Source organism: Gastrolobium bilobum, unplaced genomic scaffold (assembly GCF_033153095.1).
Source record: "Gastrolobium bilobum isolate Gb01-03AN ecotype WA unplaced genomic scaffold, APGP_CSIRO_Gbil_v1 utg8354, whole genome shotgun sequence".
Lineage (NCBI taxonomy): Eukaryota > Viridiplantae > Streptophyta > Magnoliopsida > Fabales > Fabaceae > Gastrolobium > Gastrolobium bilobum.
In genome coordinates, this window is record NW_026898575.1 from 55358 (window position 1) to 73419 (window position 18062).

At 33.4% G+C, this 18062-nt stretch overlaps 1 protein-coding gene across 1 annotated transcript; it reads right to left on the bottom strand.

The window, feature by feature from the left end:
* Positions 1-219: 219 nt before the first annotated feature.
* On the bottom strand, positions 220-2971 carry LOC133317476 (uncharacterized). The gene is made up of 9 exons (XM_061519343.1): positions 2895-2971; positions 2630-2794; positions 2285-2387; positions 1301-1521; positions 1091-1214; positions 816-992; positions 660-719; positions 386-552; positions 220-268 (listed from the first exon to the last, which is right to left on the bottom strand). Exons 1-9 carry the CDS (start codon positions 2969-2971, stop codon positions 220-222), a joined length of 1143 nt encoding a protein of 380 aa, XP_061375327.1.
* Positions 2972-18062: the final 15091 nt, after the last annotated feature.

Below are 18062 nucleotides of genomic sequence, written 5' to 3' on the forward strand. Positions count from 1 at the left end.
TTAAAACACATGCAAATTCATTTTAAGCTCAATACGATGAACAATAAAAAAGAAACACTAATAATATACAACTATTTTTAAATCAATAAACTTCATAAATTCACTTGCAAAATAATTCTCCGTCATAGACATTGTCAATTAAAATGTCAAATAATTACAAAGCCATCCTAAACGTCACATTTGTTGCACTGGCTTCAAATGGTACCACAACAACACTAGCTACACATCATCCTTCTCATGCGCTGTGTCTCGGACCTCAGCACCGAAACTATAAAAGAAAAAATTCAAAAAAACAAAACAAAACAAATTGGTAATCTGTCAGTACACATTTTGTATCCTAATACATTGCGATATTTAAATAGTTATAGGCAAAGTACAGAACTACTTTGGGGTAGCACTCAACTCTTTCTCCAGTTTTATCTTTTTCAATGGTCGCACAACTGAACAATTAAATTTGTCTTCCATAGATTCATTATAATTTACAGACGGTGTCAACAAAGACAAAGAAACGTCATCATCATTTGTACTCCCACAGGTTTGGCTTTCAAAATCCTGGCAAGAAATAAAAAAATGTAATTTAAATCATAAGTAGTTAGATTACATTATACAAAGAACACAAACACCTTTATAAATTTCAAATAATTTGTTAATATCAGAACTTTTTCTGATTCTGATGGAACCATACAGTTATCATCAGCATTATCAAATGTTGTTTCATCCTGGAAAGAAAAAAAATAATTTTAATTTAAATAGCACAAAATGCTACGTAAAAAAAAATGGAACAACTATTTTAAGAGGAAAAAACACACATTTACGTCAACAGCAGACTTGAGGAATGTTGCAATAATCGATTCATCGCAGCAAACTTTTGATACTTGATATCTCGACTCATTGTATGCGTGTAAATTATTTTTCTTCACATTCACCTTAAACAACATGGATTTTCCATTGAGAACGTTCAGCTCAGATGGATAAGTTTCTAAATCAGCACCCTACAAAAAGCATGTTGTACAAAGTTAATTTAAAAAATAGCAACGATAAAAGGATAAAACTCGACGGTTATCAAAATACAAAGGAGTGACGACCAAACCCTTTTGAAATGCTTCTCGCATAAATCAGCAGCACTCATGCCCAGTAAAGCCACACAGTCTATATCGAATAGTATGAACGAAGCAGAATCCGTACTGTCAACCACTCTCTCTTGAACACTAAATCTGTAAAATGTCCACAATGGTTGTCTTACGTTCGCAAATATGGAAGAAGTCGACTTTTATTAAAATAGTGTAAGAAAAAAATTAACTCACTTTGGATGATAATCCGCCCAATGTTTCTGGCAGTTCTTACAATACATTTCTCAAAATCTTCAGAAACAGAATACAGACATCTCTTGCATGATTTGTACCACCAGTTGTACTTGTTCTCAATCGACTTTATTGTTCCATAAGTGTTGCATGTTTTGACCTCATTGCCATCCTTAATATCATTGATACACTTCCTCTCAGTGTCCTTTAAGAAATCATTCTAAAAAGAATACGATGATTGGCTCGACAACTATGTCAACAATTGACTGCTATCCACAGGATCAGACGAAAGAAACCTAAAAATAATTAAACACAAAATAGTGAGGGCACATGCCAACATCACTGCGTCAACGAAAAACGATTTCATTTATCAATTTACACTACAAACATAAAGAAAACACACCACACTTTTTTTTAAAGGCTGCTATCTCGGGAACACTGGAATCAGTGATGATCCTTGTTGTATACTTTGTATTTGTTATTCCTATCTTACCTATACAATAAAATATACAATAGACAGATATACAAAAAATAAACAGAATACCACAGAGCCAAGGAACGAAAGACATGAAAAAATACCCTTGAAACTCTTTATTCTCGAAAGCTGAATGATTATAACATTCTGAGGAGACTGATTACTCGCCAAGAAAGTCTGCACTTCATCAACGTATTGCTCCCACAAAGTACACTCAAGCTTCTAGCCACTATTTTTGCATTGATACGAAGAAACCATGCAATATATTTATATAACACATATAACACAATGATATAGATCACAAAAACATTCCATATCGACAAAGGGTAACACCTGAGATTGTCCAGCTCCAACACAACCATTTTTGTTTTTCTACTAGAGATTACATGCTCACGAACTTCGCCTATACCAGATAGTAAACCGATAATGTCTGCACGAAAAAGAAGGAGGGCTTACGACAATGTTATCAAAACAAAAAATAGTTAGGAAGACAAAAAACATTACCCACTAAATAAGGAGAGTCAGCTCCTTCGTTCGCAATTGTGTCAAATTGAACAAAATCAAATCCATGGACAGGAATAACAGCATCAGCAATGGATGTAACATCCGTCCTGAGGTTAAAAGACAAGTGATAATCATGTCTAGTTGGCCTATAATTATCGCTATTTAATCCAACCCCAAATTTTTTAATAAAATAAGACTCTCCTTCACGAATTTTTTTTCGCACTTGCAAAGAACATTTAACAATGGCATGGACCGCCCCCTACAATAACACACATTAAGAATTTGTTCATCCAAAATCGAACGCAAACAGAGATGACAAAATAAAGTAAAAAAAGGAAAGTGTATTCACCTGTTCATCCAACAGAACCATCTCCAAGTTGTCATCAAAATCCCTACATTGAAAATAGGAACTTTCCAACTCCTCAGCATCCTCACCTTAATCCTCCAATCCTCCTTGGTAGGATTAAGGTCCTTTATCAAATCATATTTGGAGAACATAATGTAGAAGAAAAGGCTACAAACACAAAAAAGAGAAGCAAATTGAATCTGGAGAAGTGGACGATGCTTGTAGAAGAAAAGAACGAAATCAAAAAAAGAGAGAAGCAATTAGAAACTGGAGAAGTGGACGAAGCTTTTGATGAGCAAAGGAAGAATTGCCAATTACATATATCCTATTTATAGGCAAAGTCATATTTTATTTAAAAATAAATGAGTGTTTGTAGAATACATTTAACCATTACCGATGCAGGAAATAGTGGAGCACTTATACAGCTGTCTGCCACCAACGAATTTTGAATATCAAATATTATCCCACCCTTTTTTCAATTTCTTTTTTCGAAAAATAAAAAATTTCCAAAAGAGGCAACTTTTCAAACTCTTCTTAAGTGTGAACACAAAGCTGAGAATGAAGGACAGAGCGACACGTCAGCAAAGTTTCCAATGGTAGGTTTAAGATTCTATATATTAAGATTTGTTGGTCTAAATACATCTTTCAATATATTTATTATACAATTTAATATAAATTCTTCTTATTTGGTTAAACCAATTACCTATCTGTTGAACCATTAATCCCTTGATCCACTTACCTATTGAATTTAATAATATTGGTTGCAGAGTTGACATCCTCACAATATTTATCTATAATAAAATTGCATTAACATGTAATTAAGTATTTAATTAAATACATAATAATTTTTTTGAAAAAAAATAAAATCATCTTGAGAATTTATTTTAATTTTTTTTAAAAGATAGAATAATATTTTTCTGTACAATGCATTTAATAATTTCATTAAATAAAAAAATTATTAAAAATATGGAGTGCGGAATATAAAATAAAAGCAGAAAGTGAGTACGGTAAGAAAAAAAATTTAATCATGTCATAATATCCACATACATAAAAAAATTCGTAAAATAATAGTGATGATATATTTTATAATTACTTTAAAAAATAAAAAATATACTATAATAAAAAAATGTTCAATAAATAATAACTCATGCAACATAGGAAAAGATAATTAATGAATTCTGTCTAATCCATAATTACAATTACATAAAGGTTGTGAGCATATGTATTTAGAAGTTTTTTTTGAACTAGCGTAAATTAAAATAGTTAAGAATCAAGCTTCTTAACTATTAAAGTGAGATTTGGTTAAAAAAGAAGAAGAAGAAGTGAGATTTGGTTTACATGATTGCGCTCCAAAATTATGGCTTGAGACTACAAATTGAATTTTACCGAAGTTATATTACACTTGGTAAAGTTACTTATTTTATATAGAAGGAAGGCTAAATTAAAATGAAAAGTATAAAGTTATATTTGGTAAATGAGTTTATGATTGATAGATTTGTGTATATGATTTCAATGAATGTTTATGAATCTTTTTATACTTTGAAAATATTCTTAGAAAGTGCAAAAATAAAGCCCATAAAATTTTAGAGCCGTTGGAAATGTATTTCTAGAGTTTTCATTGAAAACTATTTATTTATTGTCATTATAAGCAAATATCCAGATATGGATCAAATATATCCGGATATGTTGTTCATATACCCTTGTACATTAGGACATAGCATGACAGTAAATAAAATTTTGGCCCAAAATGCTTTTCTCTTCACTCCTTTTCAAACTTTATGACTTAAACTTGATTTCTAACATTTAGAAACATATTTTAGGTTCTTGGAAAAAGGATTTTTATCAATCAAATCATATATGATTCATTTTAAAATAGGTTTGAAAACTATGCAATATGAAAAGTATCCACTTTAAAATCGTTAAGCTTTTTTTTTTTTTTTTTTGGGGGGATGCAATATGTAAATATGCAATTTTTGAGACCTTTGAACTTTGCAACCTTGAGCTCATGAATAAAAGCAATATCATACCCTTACAAACGATCTAAGTCTAGAAAGCTAAATATCACAGGAGCTTGAACTTGATCTTCATTTCACCATGGCTTATGTTGTGAAATTTTCTTGTACGTTGACCATGATCGTTTTGTCCCTCAACATAGCATTGTTTATAATGGTTTTCTTCTTTGAATCTCTTCTTGATTATTGCCCAAGTTTTATACTTGTTGCTCTTGAAATGTCAAATCAATGCTCTTGATTCATTGCTCTATTGGTTTGTATCTTCAATGCTCATCTTTATTATTGTCATTTAATTATCTCGTTATTGCTCTCCATTTGTTATCTCATTGTTTTTCTTGAGTGACTCCATTATATATCTCCAATCTTTACACATGAATGATGTTTTTCGCTCTTGATCAAAACAAGAAGTTGAATAGATCTTAGTACGTGACTCATAATTATAGTCTTGGAAAGCTTGAATAGATCTTCCTTGGGATCATACTGGGAAGGAGCAAAATGAAAGCTCTAAGACATTAAGGAAGTTGGCCCAGGAAAGGAGTTGCTTATTAGCATGCATCCATTGAAACTGCACCAAGGCTTCATCCTCCATGTAAAAGGACACAATTTTGATATGTTGTTCGTTAAGAGTGCGGTGGAACTCAAAGAATTGGAAGATTTTAAAAACCCGCGCCACCTAAGCTGAACCACAAAATATGGAATATCCAGCTTCATCGTTGACGAAATAATTACAATGGAATTTGTGTGGGTATTTGGTCCTGCGGTGGGCGATGATTCAGGAAACGAAAAATTTTTGGTTTCTAAGTGGGAAATTTTGTAAGCCATGAAACCCAATTTTTGTGTAGTGTCAATTGAGTTTCTAACAATTTAGGGTGGGTAACACAATCTTTCTAGAATCATTTTTTACAAGATCGGTTTATTTTATTTTTTTGAGAAGAATGAACCGGTTCAATTTCTTGTTGTTAAACAAAAAAAAATCAATTTTTTTTTTACCTTTTTGTTCCCGGGACACAAAAGGAGAAACATTTATCTCTCTCAATTACTCTTCACTACTGCCACCACTATTCCGACACGACCACCACCACCATCATCGCCTTCATTGTTGTACCACCACCACGATGCCACATCCACCATCACCAGTGGCGAACCCAAAAAATTTTATTTATGTCTGCACAGTTAATGACAGAGTTGCCCCCCAAATTTTTTTAAAAAAAAGTTTAAATGCATTAAAAAACAAAAGAATATAAATAAAAAAAGAAAAGAAATTTTAACCTAACATAAAAAGTTAGTATGTAGGTCTGCCATTAGCATAGATCATACATTCCTGTGCAACTAACTGACCACAAGATGCTGCAAAAATCTCAGACCTTGATCTACCTAAAGCTTTGAGAAAAGTAAAAAGATGTTGCACTCAGCACCCCATATCCCATTACATATCTTAGCATAGCCTTTAAGATAGATACAAAGTCTTCTTGTCAACCTTAAACACCATAGATAGTTAGATACCCTACGGACTATACAAGAAGCCTTTAGGAGATAGGAATTGGTCACAAGCAATGAACGATGAGTGCGATGTAAAAATTGAGATATGGGGATGTTGTTAGTAAACAATTTTTTGTGTCTGCACTTCTTGTAGACATTGGCACCTATGTAGGTCCGCTAGTGGACCATCACCACCGTCTTCACGTCACCGCCACTATCATTACCACCATGCCTTAATCATTACCTTAACTATTACTACCACTGTCACCAATCACCACCACTACCATCATTACCATCGTCTCAATCACTGTTGTCACCACTACCACCATGTCATCACCACCACCACTACCATTACCACGCCACCGCCATGGATGGATCATTACTGGTTGCCTTAAATATGAAAAAGTATGAAATTTGTTATGGGAAGAGAGAGTATTGTTGGTGTGAGAGTTTGTCAGAAGTGGTTAGGTGCAAGTAATATGATTTCCTTTAAATATGCTGATGTATTGAAAGGACTGATGTGCTTTTTGAAAGAATAAGAAAAAATATTCTCTATAAGCAGTTATTTTTCTTTTAAGAGGACCCTCCTCTTAAAGTGAGGTCTATCAATTAGTGCTTTGATCGAGAGAAATCCACAATGGTTGGATCTTTAAATCCTACTGATAAGCTTGAAGCAAGTCTAGCTAAAAGTGTGCATGACAACTATTTTGTTCCCTGATACTGTTTCTGAAAAGAAATAATTATTTTCTATTTTTGTGCCCTGGAACAATTTCTTAAAAAAAAAAATGTTTTATAACATGTTTTATTTTTATTCCGAGAATGAGAATTACGTTTGATAACACAATAAATAAAAGAATAAAAAATATTCCTATTAAGCAAATTTTTTTCTTCAGATCATCACTTTTCTTTTCATATAATGTGATGGTGGTGGTGGTGGTGGTGGCAACAGTGGTAATGGTAGCATGGTGGTGGTAGCGGTGATAGTAGCGTGGCGGTGGCGGTGGTGGAAGTGGTGGTGATGGCTGTGGCGTGGTGATGGTAGTGGTGGTGGTGGTGGTGATAACATGATGGTGGTAGTGACGGCAGTGGCTGCGACGATGATGATCGTGGGAACAATAATTTGGCACTAACAATTCCACTTATTACTTGATGCGTGCACTTGCGTGATTGAGTCAATATCTTGAAAAAGAATAAATTTTTTCTTGATAGACTAAGTAAAGAAAGGTACTACAAAGCATCCTAGCACCCAGTCAACAACTCAAAAAGCTTAACTAGTAATAATGTATTTATATTTTGAAATAGTTATTATTTAAAATTCCTTATAAAGATAAAATAAAGGTTATCAAATAATTTTAACTTTAAAAAATATAATTACAGTTAACTAAATTATTCATTCACTTTATTTATATTCTTTTATATCGCTTTATGAAGATATTAAGAAAACAATCAAATTTAAAAAAGTATTTCATTTGTTTTCTTATTTTATCTATATAGATTTTTTTAACTCCATACAAAAATAAAAAAAGGTATTAATTAAAGCCTGCATAAATATCTATAAGATCAACAGTCATTGTATCGGGCTTTTTGAACCCGCAATTGTTAAAGATCACAATTTTATGAAGAGTTTAATATTTTTATTTTTGCTCCAGAAATTTTTTATCTATCACACTTATATAAAAGTAATTAAATTTCATTAACTTCTTCTTTCTTTTCTTTTCAAAATGAGACCAGCTCACTTTTATGTAAGTGTAGTAGAAAAAAAATTCTACAATAAAAGTAAAAATATTTCCCCTTTTGTAAAATCTACGTGGTACAAGGGATACTAACTCTGAAATACACTAGTATGCCCTGAAGCAAATTCTTAAAATCTCTCATCTTTAACGGGCACTTGTGGTCAAATAGTTATCTTTATAAGGTTCCAGTGAAACCATCTCTAACCTTGAAACTCTACATAATTCAATTTACATAAAATATAATTTGAAAATGACTGCCAGGTGAATATTAGGGAGATGCAAAGCCAAACTGAATGGTTAAATGCGCTATAATGTTCCCTTTGATATCCATTTCTGTACTAGTTCAACTATATAATTCATTTTGCATAATACAATCGCATATCAACGGTGGCGGAGCCAAAAAATTTGACAAGACGGGACGAAAATAAAAAAAGTTTGACAAGATCAATGGAAACCTTACTACTACAAGTATTTTTTCTGGAAAAAAATAACTTATAATTAGATTATGATATATATTAAGATATCTTGATAATGAGATATATAATTTTAGTTGTCATTTGGGTCTACAAAACCAAAATGCTTGATTGAAAATTATGGGAATTGATATGCAACTCAGCTTTGCTCAAAAGCTTAAATTTCTCTTCAAAAAATAAAAAATAAAAAATTGGGTGATTAATTAAAAGTGAGAAAAAGGAAAATATTAATTTCATTGATTGGGTGATTAATTTGTACAATAAGGGGCTCTTATATAGAAGAGCATAACTAGAAAAAAGAAAGATCTAGAATATCTCAATTAAAAATAAAATAAAATATTTATATCTCTAATACTTCACCTCAAGATGGAGGGTGAATAGCATGAACACTCCATCTTGGGAAGAAAGAAAATAAAAGCTTCACGTCCGAAGAAATCGATAGCATAGCAAATCAACTGGAATGATCATCAGTCTGAAGAGCTGGTAGAGACAGTGCTGGAATGGACATCAGCAAAGGAAGGAAGGGCTGGGAAGGACATCAGCAACCTAACATGAACGTTGCCGGGATGGACATCGGCAAAATCAACTGTTTTGAAATGAACATCAGCAACATGAACAATGCTCCCCCTGAATAGAAAGCCAAAATAAAGTCAAACAATGGCAAAATCAAATACAAGCCAAATCAAACTTGAATAACACCACAAACATATGTGGGAATAAAATCTAAGTGGCCAAATACAAGCCAGAAACAGTACATCAGAAAAATCAAAAAACCAAAAAAAAAAAAAATATATATATATATATATATATATATACATATATATAATGATGCATTGCAATTAAATCCATGAGCTCCATGAATCTTCACAAACATGCAAAATGAGAAGTGAAAGAAAACAACTAGACAGATCTGAAAATAAAAATATATCAGAGACCCATATTGACAAATGTGGAGGATAACTAAGAAGAGAAAAAAAAAATTGGCGTGGAAAAAACACGCAGATTGGAAAAGACCAGAGAAGAAAAACACATATCTGAAATATGAACAATCTGGAATAGAAACGGTCGGAGAGTGGAAGATGCAGCCGGAGAATGAGACACGGTCGGAGGTGATGACCGAAAATGAAGGATATGCAGCCGGAAAAGAGAAAGACATGGTCGAAAGAAGAGAAACGCGAGCGGAGGAGAAAAAGACACGGCAAAGGTCCATGGAGGTCCAACGAACAAGAAAATGAAACAGATCTGAAAGATCTAGAAGTCGCCAGAGAAGATGAGCTACAAACAACACAGATCTGGAATACTGTTAGAGAGATCTGGAAAATGCATGGATATTTGGCGTAACCAGACCGGAGAGACAACGTGGAAGGTGCTGGAAAAAGAGATGACCAACAACTAAAAAAATTGAAGAGGAACACGCCAGAAAATCATGCACGGCGAAAAGTGGCCGGAAAAGATGACCAAAAAAAAATTGATGCTGCGACGGTGGATGACCACCGAAACTGAACCAGCGGCAGTGATGGCATGAGCACAGATCTGGAACTGCAACAATGGTGGTACAGACGAACAAACTTGAGCAGGAACAAGAGGGAAAAGGATAATCGATGAAGAAAAATAAAAGGAAAAAGAATGACGGCAGTGGAACCTCCTTTCATGGGGGATAAAAATGTCTACTGATACCATATTAGAAGATAAAAGTGAGAAAACGAAAAATATTAATTTCATTTATTGGGTGATTAATTTGTACAATAAGGGGCTCTTATATAGAAGAGCTGATAACACATATTTTGTTATACTTATTTATTACTCTTAGTTGGTATGTTTACTTGAATTAAATAAAGGTCTTTTGGGTCAAATCAGAATTCTAAATTTTAATTGGGTTTAATTGATTTTCGTCATAATTTTCTAGATTTACACTACTTTTGTATTTTGGCCATATCTCACTTTACCGATGTCCGATTAACTTCGTTCTTGTTGCGTTTTGCAGCTAACAGGACGGGCTACAATTGTTATTTCAGCTACTGAAGCCCAATTAGAACAGAAAGATGGTCAAAACCTGAGCCCAAGATGGACGTGTTTTACTAGAAATTTATTTTGACGATTGAACTTAAGTTATAATTTTGAACCCAATGCATGAGGCCCATATCCATTATTTCTGTTTTGTTTCCTTTTATTTTGGGTTGGATTTGTAGAGCCTGAAGCCCAGCTTAATTAGGGGTTAAAAGGGAGAGAGTAGGGACCTTGTGGAGGATCTTTCGTTTGAATTTGAATTTTACAGTTTTGAAATTAATAGAATTTTTGTCTTTTCTCTCTCCTCTTTTCTTTAATCAACCCAAGGGTTGAGGATTCCATGGTTGAATCCTGAAGACCTGCGCCTCATTTTGAACCAAATTCGTTTCTTTTTCTAACTCGGTTTGGCATCGCGCGATTGTGGGTGTTCAATCTGAGATACGCGATTGCGTTCTTAGGAAAGAGATTAATCATTAGATTTAATGGTTAGGTTGATTAACTCAATGAACTCAAGTTGAATGGGTTGATACTCCGCGATTGCGCGAGTAGACGCGCCGTATTCGACCAAACGCTAAGCGATCGCTTAGAGATGGTTCTCAATTGGAAACAAGGATTCTGATTCAATTGAGATCAATCACGATTTGGTAATTATTTGTCCAATGATGGATATCCTTAGAATCCTAATTCTTGGGTTGGTTACTTTTAATTTGATTATTCTCGTTTGTTATTTTATTTTTTATTTCCGTTTAAATTGACAATCATATTAAAAAAAAAAAACCCCTTTTAGTTTCCAATTTTCTTTAGTTTTCGTTTCTCCTTAGTTTCTCTTTTATTTAGTTCCCATTTTTATTTGGTTTTCGTTTTTATTTGATTCCCGTTTTTATTTAGTTCTTGTTTCATTTAGTTTCCGTTTTCATTTGGTTTTCATTTTATTTTTATTTTTATATTTATTTTTATTTTCATAACTGAGCGATTAAGATCCTTGCAAACTCCTTGAGAGACGACTTAGGTTGACGCTTTACTACAAATTTTTAATAAACCTAATTTAATTAATTTGCGCGAGTTCGACAGCTCGTATTAAGAGCATAACTAGAAAAGAGAAGGATCTAGAATATCTTAATTAAAAATAAAATAGAATATTTATATCTCTAATACTATGACCAAAGCACATATCTTTAAGCTCAAAAACCAAAATGCTTGATTGAAAATTATGGGAATTGATATGCAACTCAGCTTTGCTTAAAAACTTAAATTTCTCTTCAAAAAAAAAAAAATTAGGTCGTTGTCACCCCCATCTCATGGCTTCCTATGTAGCACCGATATTGACTCGGGACACGAGACACGACATGACACGACACTCCGACTCGTTAATTTTAAAAAATGTTAGATTTCGACAAGTTAAGACACGTTTTGATATTAAACAATATTTTTAAATGATGTAGTGTATTTATATTTAATATTCAATAATTTCATAAAAAAATGAAGCTAAACTTATAATATCCATCAATTTTGCAAAGAAACATAAGGTATCCTAAATGTTTATATTAAACTAAATAACATGGTAATCATAATCCAACCAATCTAATAGTTGGAACTAAAAATGCAACGCAACGCAACCTTTGAACTTTTTTTGAGTCTCTACAATGCGTGTTGGAGTGTCGAAAAGTGTCGAACACGACACGTCAGGGTTTTTGAAGTGTCAGTGCTTCGTAGCTGGCTTCGCCAAAGCATCAAAATTTCAACAACACAGACATAACATTTGCATTTTTAACCTTTTCTTTTCTTTTCTTTTCTTTTTTCTGGTAGCACATACCGAGTATGAAAAAAAATTATTCATGCACTTTTTGTGCATCTCTCCCTATGTTAAATAAAAATAAATCAAGGAGAGTTGTATAAAAAAAATAGTATAAATAACATAAGTATTAATATATACTATTTAATTTTGATCATGTATAACCACCCCTGAAACACTACTATTTTATTTTTTATTTTTTTCACAAAAATAATATTCTTATTACATTTTGCTTTTTATAAAATACTCACATCCTAATAGTCACTCGCTCAGTTTAAATATCAAATAATTAAAATTATTGACTAAAAAATAATTTAAATTATTAATTAATACATAATCATTAATTACTAAATAATTAGTAATAAAATTAAAAATCATGAATTGCTAAATTAATTAGTCATTATTAATTACTGAAACAAATAATCACTAATTAATTATTAATCAATATTACACAGATTAATAATCAGTAATTAAATGAATATTACTTAAATTAATCAATAATTATTGATTATTTTGAATTATTAATAAGTAAGTAATTAGTAATTATTAACTATTGAGTGTTAATTTGATTGCTGCTTATTACTTTTAGTAATAAATATTTATTATTTAATTAATAAATTTGATTATTTGGTAACTAATAATTTATGTTATTTAATATTTAAAGTGAGTGATTGAATATGAGAACGTGATATTTAAACTAGTGTCATGGTGGTGGTGCTCAGTACTCTCATAGTATTAAAAATATTTTTCTCAATTAGAAGTATATTTTTTAGGATGACAATTTTCAATTCGACGCGATATGACACTGATAGCCATAGAAGCCCAATAAGCCCAATGGATTCAGTTACAAATTTATTTTAGTTATAACAAACTATTAGTTAGTCTGTTACATATGTGTAGTAACTGATCGTAACTCATCTTTGTATATATAAGACAAAAGCCCTTTGTAAAGTTTTAACTATTCAGAATACAAGATACTCTTTTACATTTTCTCTTTCTTTCTTATTCTTTCTTATTCTTTCTCTCTCTCTTTCTCTCTCTCTCTCTCTCTCTTTCATCATAGTTGCCATACCTTTCATGGTATCAGAGCTCTATAGATCCATGGAGACCAACAACAACTCTGCGCAGAACTCCGTTCATACCTTCTCCAATCCTGTCTCCTTCAAGCTGAATGAGGATAATTTTCTTCCATGGAAACAACAGGAATCAGCTACAATTAATGGTTACAACTTAACAAGATTCATTACCAAAGAATTGCAAGATTCAGCTCCTGCTGAAAATGAAGCTACAAGTGTTGCTGCTGGTAGTGAAAATATTGTTCAAAGTTCTCAAAGATCTAGCTCAAAGGATCTTGATACTCAACAAGATCAGCTTCTTCTGTCATGGCTCCTATCTTCCATGTCAGAAAGCTTATATACTCGTATGGTGGGATGTACAAGCCCATTCCAAGTTTGGCAAAAAATTGAAGAATTCTTTTCTTCACAAACAAGAGCAAAAAAGTAAACAACTGAAGATTCAGTTGAAAAATACAAAGAAAGAAGAAGATGTTTCCAAATACTTACTTCAGATCAAGAAGATTGTAGATGCTCTTGCTGCAACTGGTTCAAAGATTGATACAGAAGATCATATTGATGCTATACTGGATGGTCTTAATGAAGACTACGATTCATTTGTAACTTCAGTAATTTCCAGATCTGATCCCTACACTGTGGGAGAAATAGAAGCACTGCTCATGGCTCAGGAGCAGAGACTTGAAAGGCACAAAAGAAACCTTGCAGTAACTATGCAAGCAAATGTGACACAAATGCAACCTAGAAGACAAAATAATTTTCCAGGAAACTATAGAGGAGGATTCAATCGAGAAAGATTTCCTAGTAACAGAGGAGGAAATAGATTTCAAAGAGGAGGAAGACGCAGATTCAATGGAAATGCCAATAGACCACAATGTTAAGTATGTGGAAAGTATGGTCATCTTGGCTGGGAATGTCATCACAGGTATAATCAAAATTTTCAAAGTCCTTTCACTCAAAATAATAACAGTAACAGTTCTGGAAATGGAAGTTTTCAAGCAAATATGACAGTCACCAACAGTGCTAGTTCACAGCAACAAGAAGATTTAGTTTCATATACTGGTTCAAGTCAGTATGATACTTCATCTGACTACTTCTTAGCCACAGATTCAAGCTGGAATCCTGACTCAGGAGCTACCAATCTTTCACTCCTGATGCAAATAACCTGATAAACAAAACAAAGTACAATGGTCAGGAAGCTGTTCAAGTAGGTAATGGTTCTAACTTGAAAATCAAAAGTATTGGACACTCAATTTTATACTCTACTATTTGTCCCATGTCATTTAAATTGTCAAATTTACTTCATGTTCCTAGCCTATCAAAAAATTTGTTGAGTGTTTCTCAATTTGCTAAAAAGCATAATGTCTTCTTTGAATTACATGCTAATGTGTGTTATGTTAAATCCCAAGCTACCAAGGAGATCCTTCTCCAAGGCAAGCTTAAGAATGGACTTCATGCATTTGATGATGATCCACAAAATCTCAAAAGAAACAATACTGAAGTTGTTTCAAGTTCTCACACTACTGTTGTTTCAAATATTACTTGTAATAATACATCTAGAAGTTCTACTCTAGATCTTTGGCACTCAAGATTAGCTCATGCCTGTCTTCAAACTGTAAAGTTAGTTCTTAGGCACTTTAATATGCCATTTATAAATAAAACGGATTAAAAATTGTGTTGTCATGTTGTATGGAAAAAATGCATCAACTACATATGCCAAATACCACTACTATCTACAAAAATCCATTAGAACTTGTTCTATCTGATATCTGGGGTCCTGCACCAATAGAAAGTACTTCTGGTTCAAAATACTACATTATATTTGTAGATGCCTACTCAAATTACACTTGGATTTATCCCATACAAAACAGATCACAAACATTTGACATTTTTTCCCAATTCAAAAATATGGCAGAATTACAACTTAATCCAAAATTAAAAGCCCTTCAAACTGATAATGGAAATGAATATTTGAAACTATCATCTCTGCTAAAACAACAAGGAATTATTCATCGATTAACCTGTCCATACACTCATCAACAAAATGGGAAACCAGAAAGAAAACATAGATATATAGTTGAAACTGGTCTAGCCCTATTGGCAGCCTCACACTTATCTACCAAATTTTGAGAAGATGCATTTCTCACAGCTACCTTTGTTATCAACCAGCTACCTACACCTACACTCAACCAAAAATCCCCATTTGAAATCCTATTTCATAAAACCCCTGACTACACCTACCTAAAAACTTTTGGTTGTACTTGCTATCCCTACTTAAGACCCTACAATAAACACAAAATTAATTTTATATCAGCCAAATGCATCTTCTTAGGATATAGTCCCAAACATAAAGGTTACAAGTGCCTAAGTCCAACTGGTCAAATCATAATAGCTAGACATGTTGTATTTGAAGAGTCAATTTTTCCTTACAAAGAGTCACCAAAATCTATACCTTCCAGCTCAATTTCTCCAGTTTCACCACCCCCTATTATTCCTATTGTCACTGTTTCTTCTCATCAAACTCACATATTACCTAATTCTCCTATATTGAGTGCTCCTAATACTGATTTTTCTGTTAGCACTACTAACTTTACTTGCAGATCCTCCATTCTCACTAATATTGATTGCAGGATCAACTCCAATGCAACAAATAGTCCTCATCCAATTGCAGCCCCTCTGATCAACACTCATAATATGACGACTCGAGCCAAAGCTGGTATATTCAAACCTAAAGCTCTTACAGCTTCTTTGGAACCTACCTCTGTATCTCTAGCTCTATCTCAGCCACACTGGCTTTAAGCTATAAAAGAAGAATATAAAGCTCTTCTTAGAAATAATACTTGGCAACTGGTCTCTCTTCCTCCTGACCGATTACCCATAGGCTGCAAATGGGTATTTCGCACTAAGTTCAAACCTGATGGCACTGTTCTAAAATACAAAGCTCGACTTGTGGCTAAGGGCTTTCACCAACAAGAAGGCTTTGATTATCAAGAGACTTTCAGTCCAGTTGTTAAACCAGTAACAATCAGGATTGTCCTCACTATTGCTCTATCTAAAGGATGGCCAATTCACCAACTTGATGTAAATAACGCATTCCTGAATGGGGATCTTCAGGAAGAGGTGTTCATGCAACAACCACCTGGATTTATTCACCATGACAAGACTCTTGTGTGCAAGCTTACTAAATCTCTCTATGGTCTAAAACAGGTACCACGTACCTGGTTCGAAAAACTCAGCACTACTCTTCATTTCCTTGGGTTTGCTACAGCCAAATGTGACTCCAGCTTGTTTATTTCTATAACTCAGAACACTACTCTATTTGTTCTTGTGTATGTGGATGATATACTCATCATTAGCTCTTCCTCTTCAGCCATCACATCCTTAATTCACTCTCTTAACAGTACTTTTGCTCTCAAGGATCTTGGGCAACTACACTACTTCTTAGAAATTGAAGCTCACAAAACACAATCTGGTGGCTATCATCTAAGTCAATCTAAGTACATCTCAGATCTTTTGAAGAAAGCTAACATGGTTGATTGCAAATCTATGCCTTCACCCATGACATGCAGTCCTAAACTATCATCTCATGAGGGTTCCCCACACCCTGATCCAGCTCAATATCGCTCCATTGTTGGAGCTCTTCAATATGCCTTAATTACAAGACCTAATATAGCATACAGTGTCAACAAAGTTTGTCAGTTCATGCATAACCCGTTGGATACACATTGGAAAGCAGTAAAATGAATATTATGTTACCTCAGTGGTACTGTGACTCATGGCTTAGCAGTGGAACCCTCCGACAACTTCCACCTTACTGCTTACTGTGACTCTGATTGGGGCTCAAATCCGGATGATCGTCGTTTCGTGTTTAGAGCATTGTCCGAGTGAATAGGCAGCCACAAGTGGGTTTTGCATTTTCTTTGGTTCTAATTTGGTCACCTGGTCCTCCAAGAAACAACATGTTGTCAGTCGCTCCAGTACAGAGGCAGAGTATAAATGCCTTGCAGACACTATTGCTGAAATAATCTGTATCCAATATCTCCTTTCTGAGCTTCATGTTAAAGTACCAAGTCCACCTGCCATTTACTGTGATAATCTCTTCGCAGTGCTCCTAATTACAGCAAATCCCCTCTTCCACTCTCATACTAAACACTTTGAGCTGGATCTTCATTTTGTTAGAGAGAAGGTTGTCTCTAAAGCTGTCTCAGTTCCTCATGTTCCAGCGTTGGAGCAAATTGCTGATGGACTCACTAAAGCAGTGGCCACAGCTCAATTTCAATTCTTCATATCCAAGCTTCAGGTCTTCAGTTTCAAGCCCACTCAACTCGTGGGGGGATGATAGCCATAGAGGCCCAATAAGCCCAATGGATTCAGTTACAGATTCATTTTAGTTATAACAAACTATTAGTTAGTCTGTTACATATGTGTAGTAACTGATTGTAACTCATATTTGTATATATAAGACAAAAGGCCTTTGTAAAGTTTTAACTATTCAGAATACAAGATACACTTTTACATTTTCTCTTTCTTTCTTATTTTTTCTTTCTCTTTCTCTCTCTTTCATCATAGTTGTTATACCTTTCAGACACAAAATGATATGAAAAATTTGTGTCGTCTCGTGTCTATTCACATAATAAGTAACACAATTTGTGGTTGACATATTATTCATATCATGTCTTATTGTGTCAACTTGCATAATGAAAAATACATTACGAGTTTGTAGGTTATTCGTGTCGAGTCGTATTAGTGTCGATAGTTTTAACCTGATTTCAAATTAGTATTATGTTCGACTTCAACATCAACATCAACAACACATTTATCCCAAATTAATTGAGGTCGGTGGTAGATGAATCTAAATAAAATATACGAA

What these genes read in the sequence shown, in the direction of transcription:
- LOC133317476 (XM_061519343.1), bottom strand. Translation starts at nt 2,971, where the DNA reads ATGACTTTGCCTATAAATAGGATATATGTAATTGGCAATTCTTCCTTT. An exon ending in TGGTTCTGTTGGATGAACAG is followed by an intron (nt 2,388 to 2,629) that starts GTGAATACACTT and finishes TTTTAACCTCAG; the next exon opens with GACGGATGTTACATCCATTG. An exon ending in CGGATTATCATCCAAAGTGA is followed by an intron (nt 1,215 to 1,300) that starts GTTAATTTTTTT and finishes GACATTTTACAG; the next exon opens with ATTTAGTGTTCAAGAGAGAG.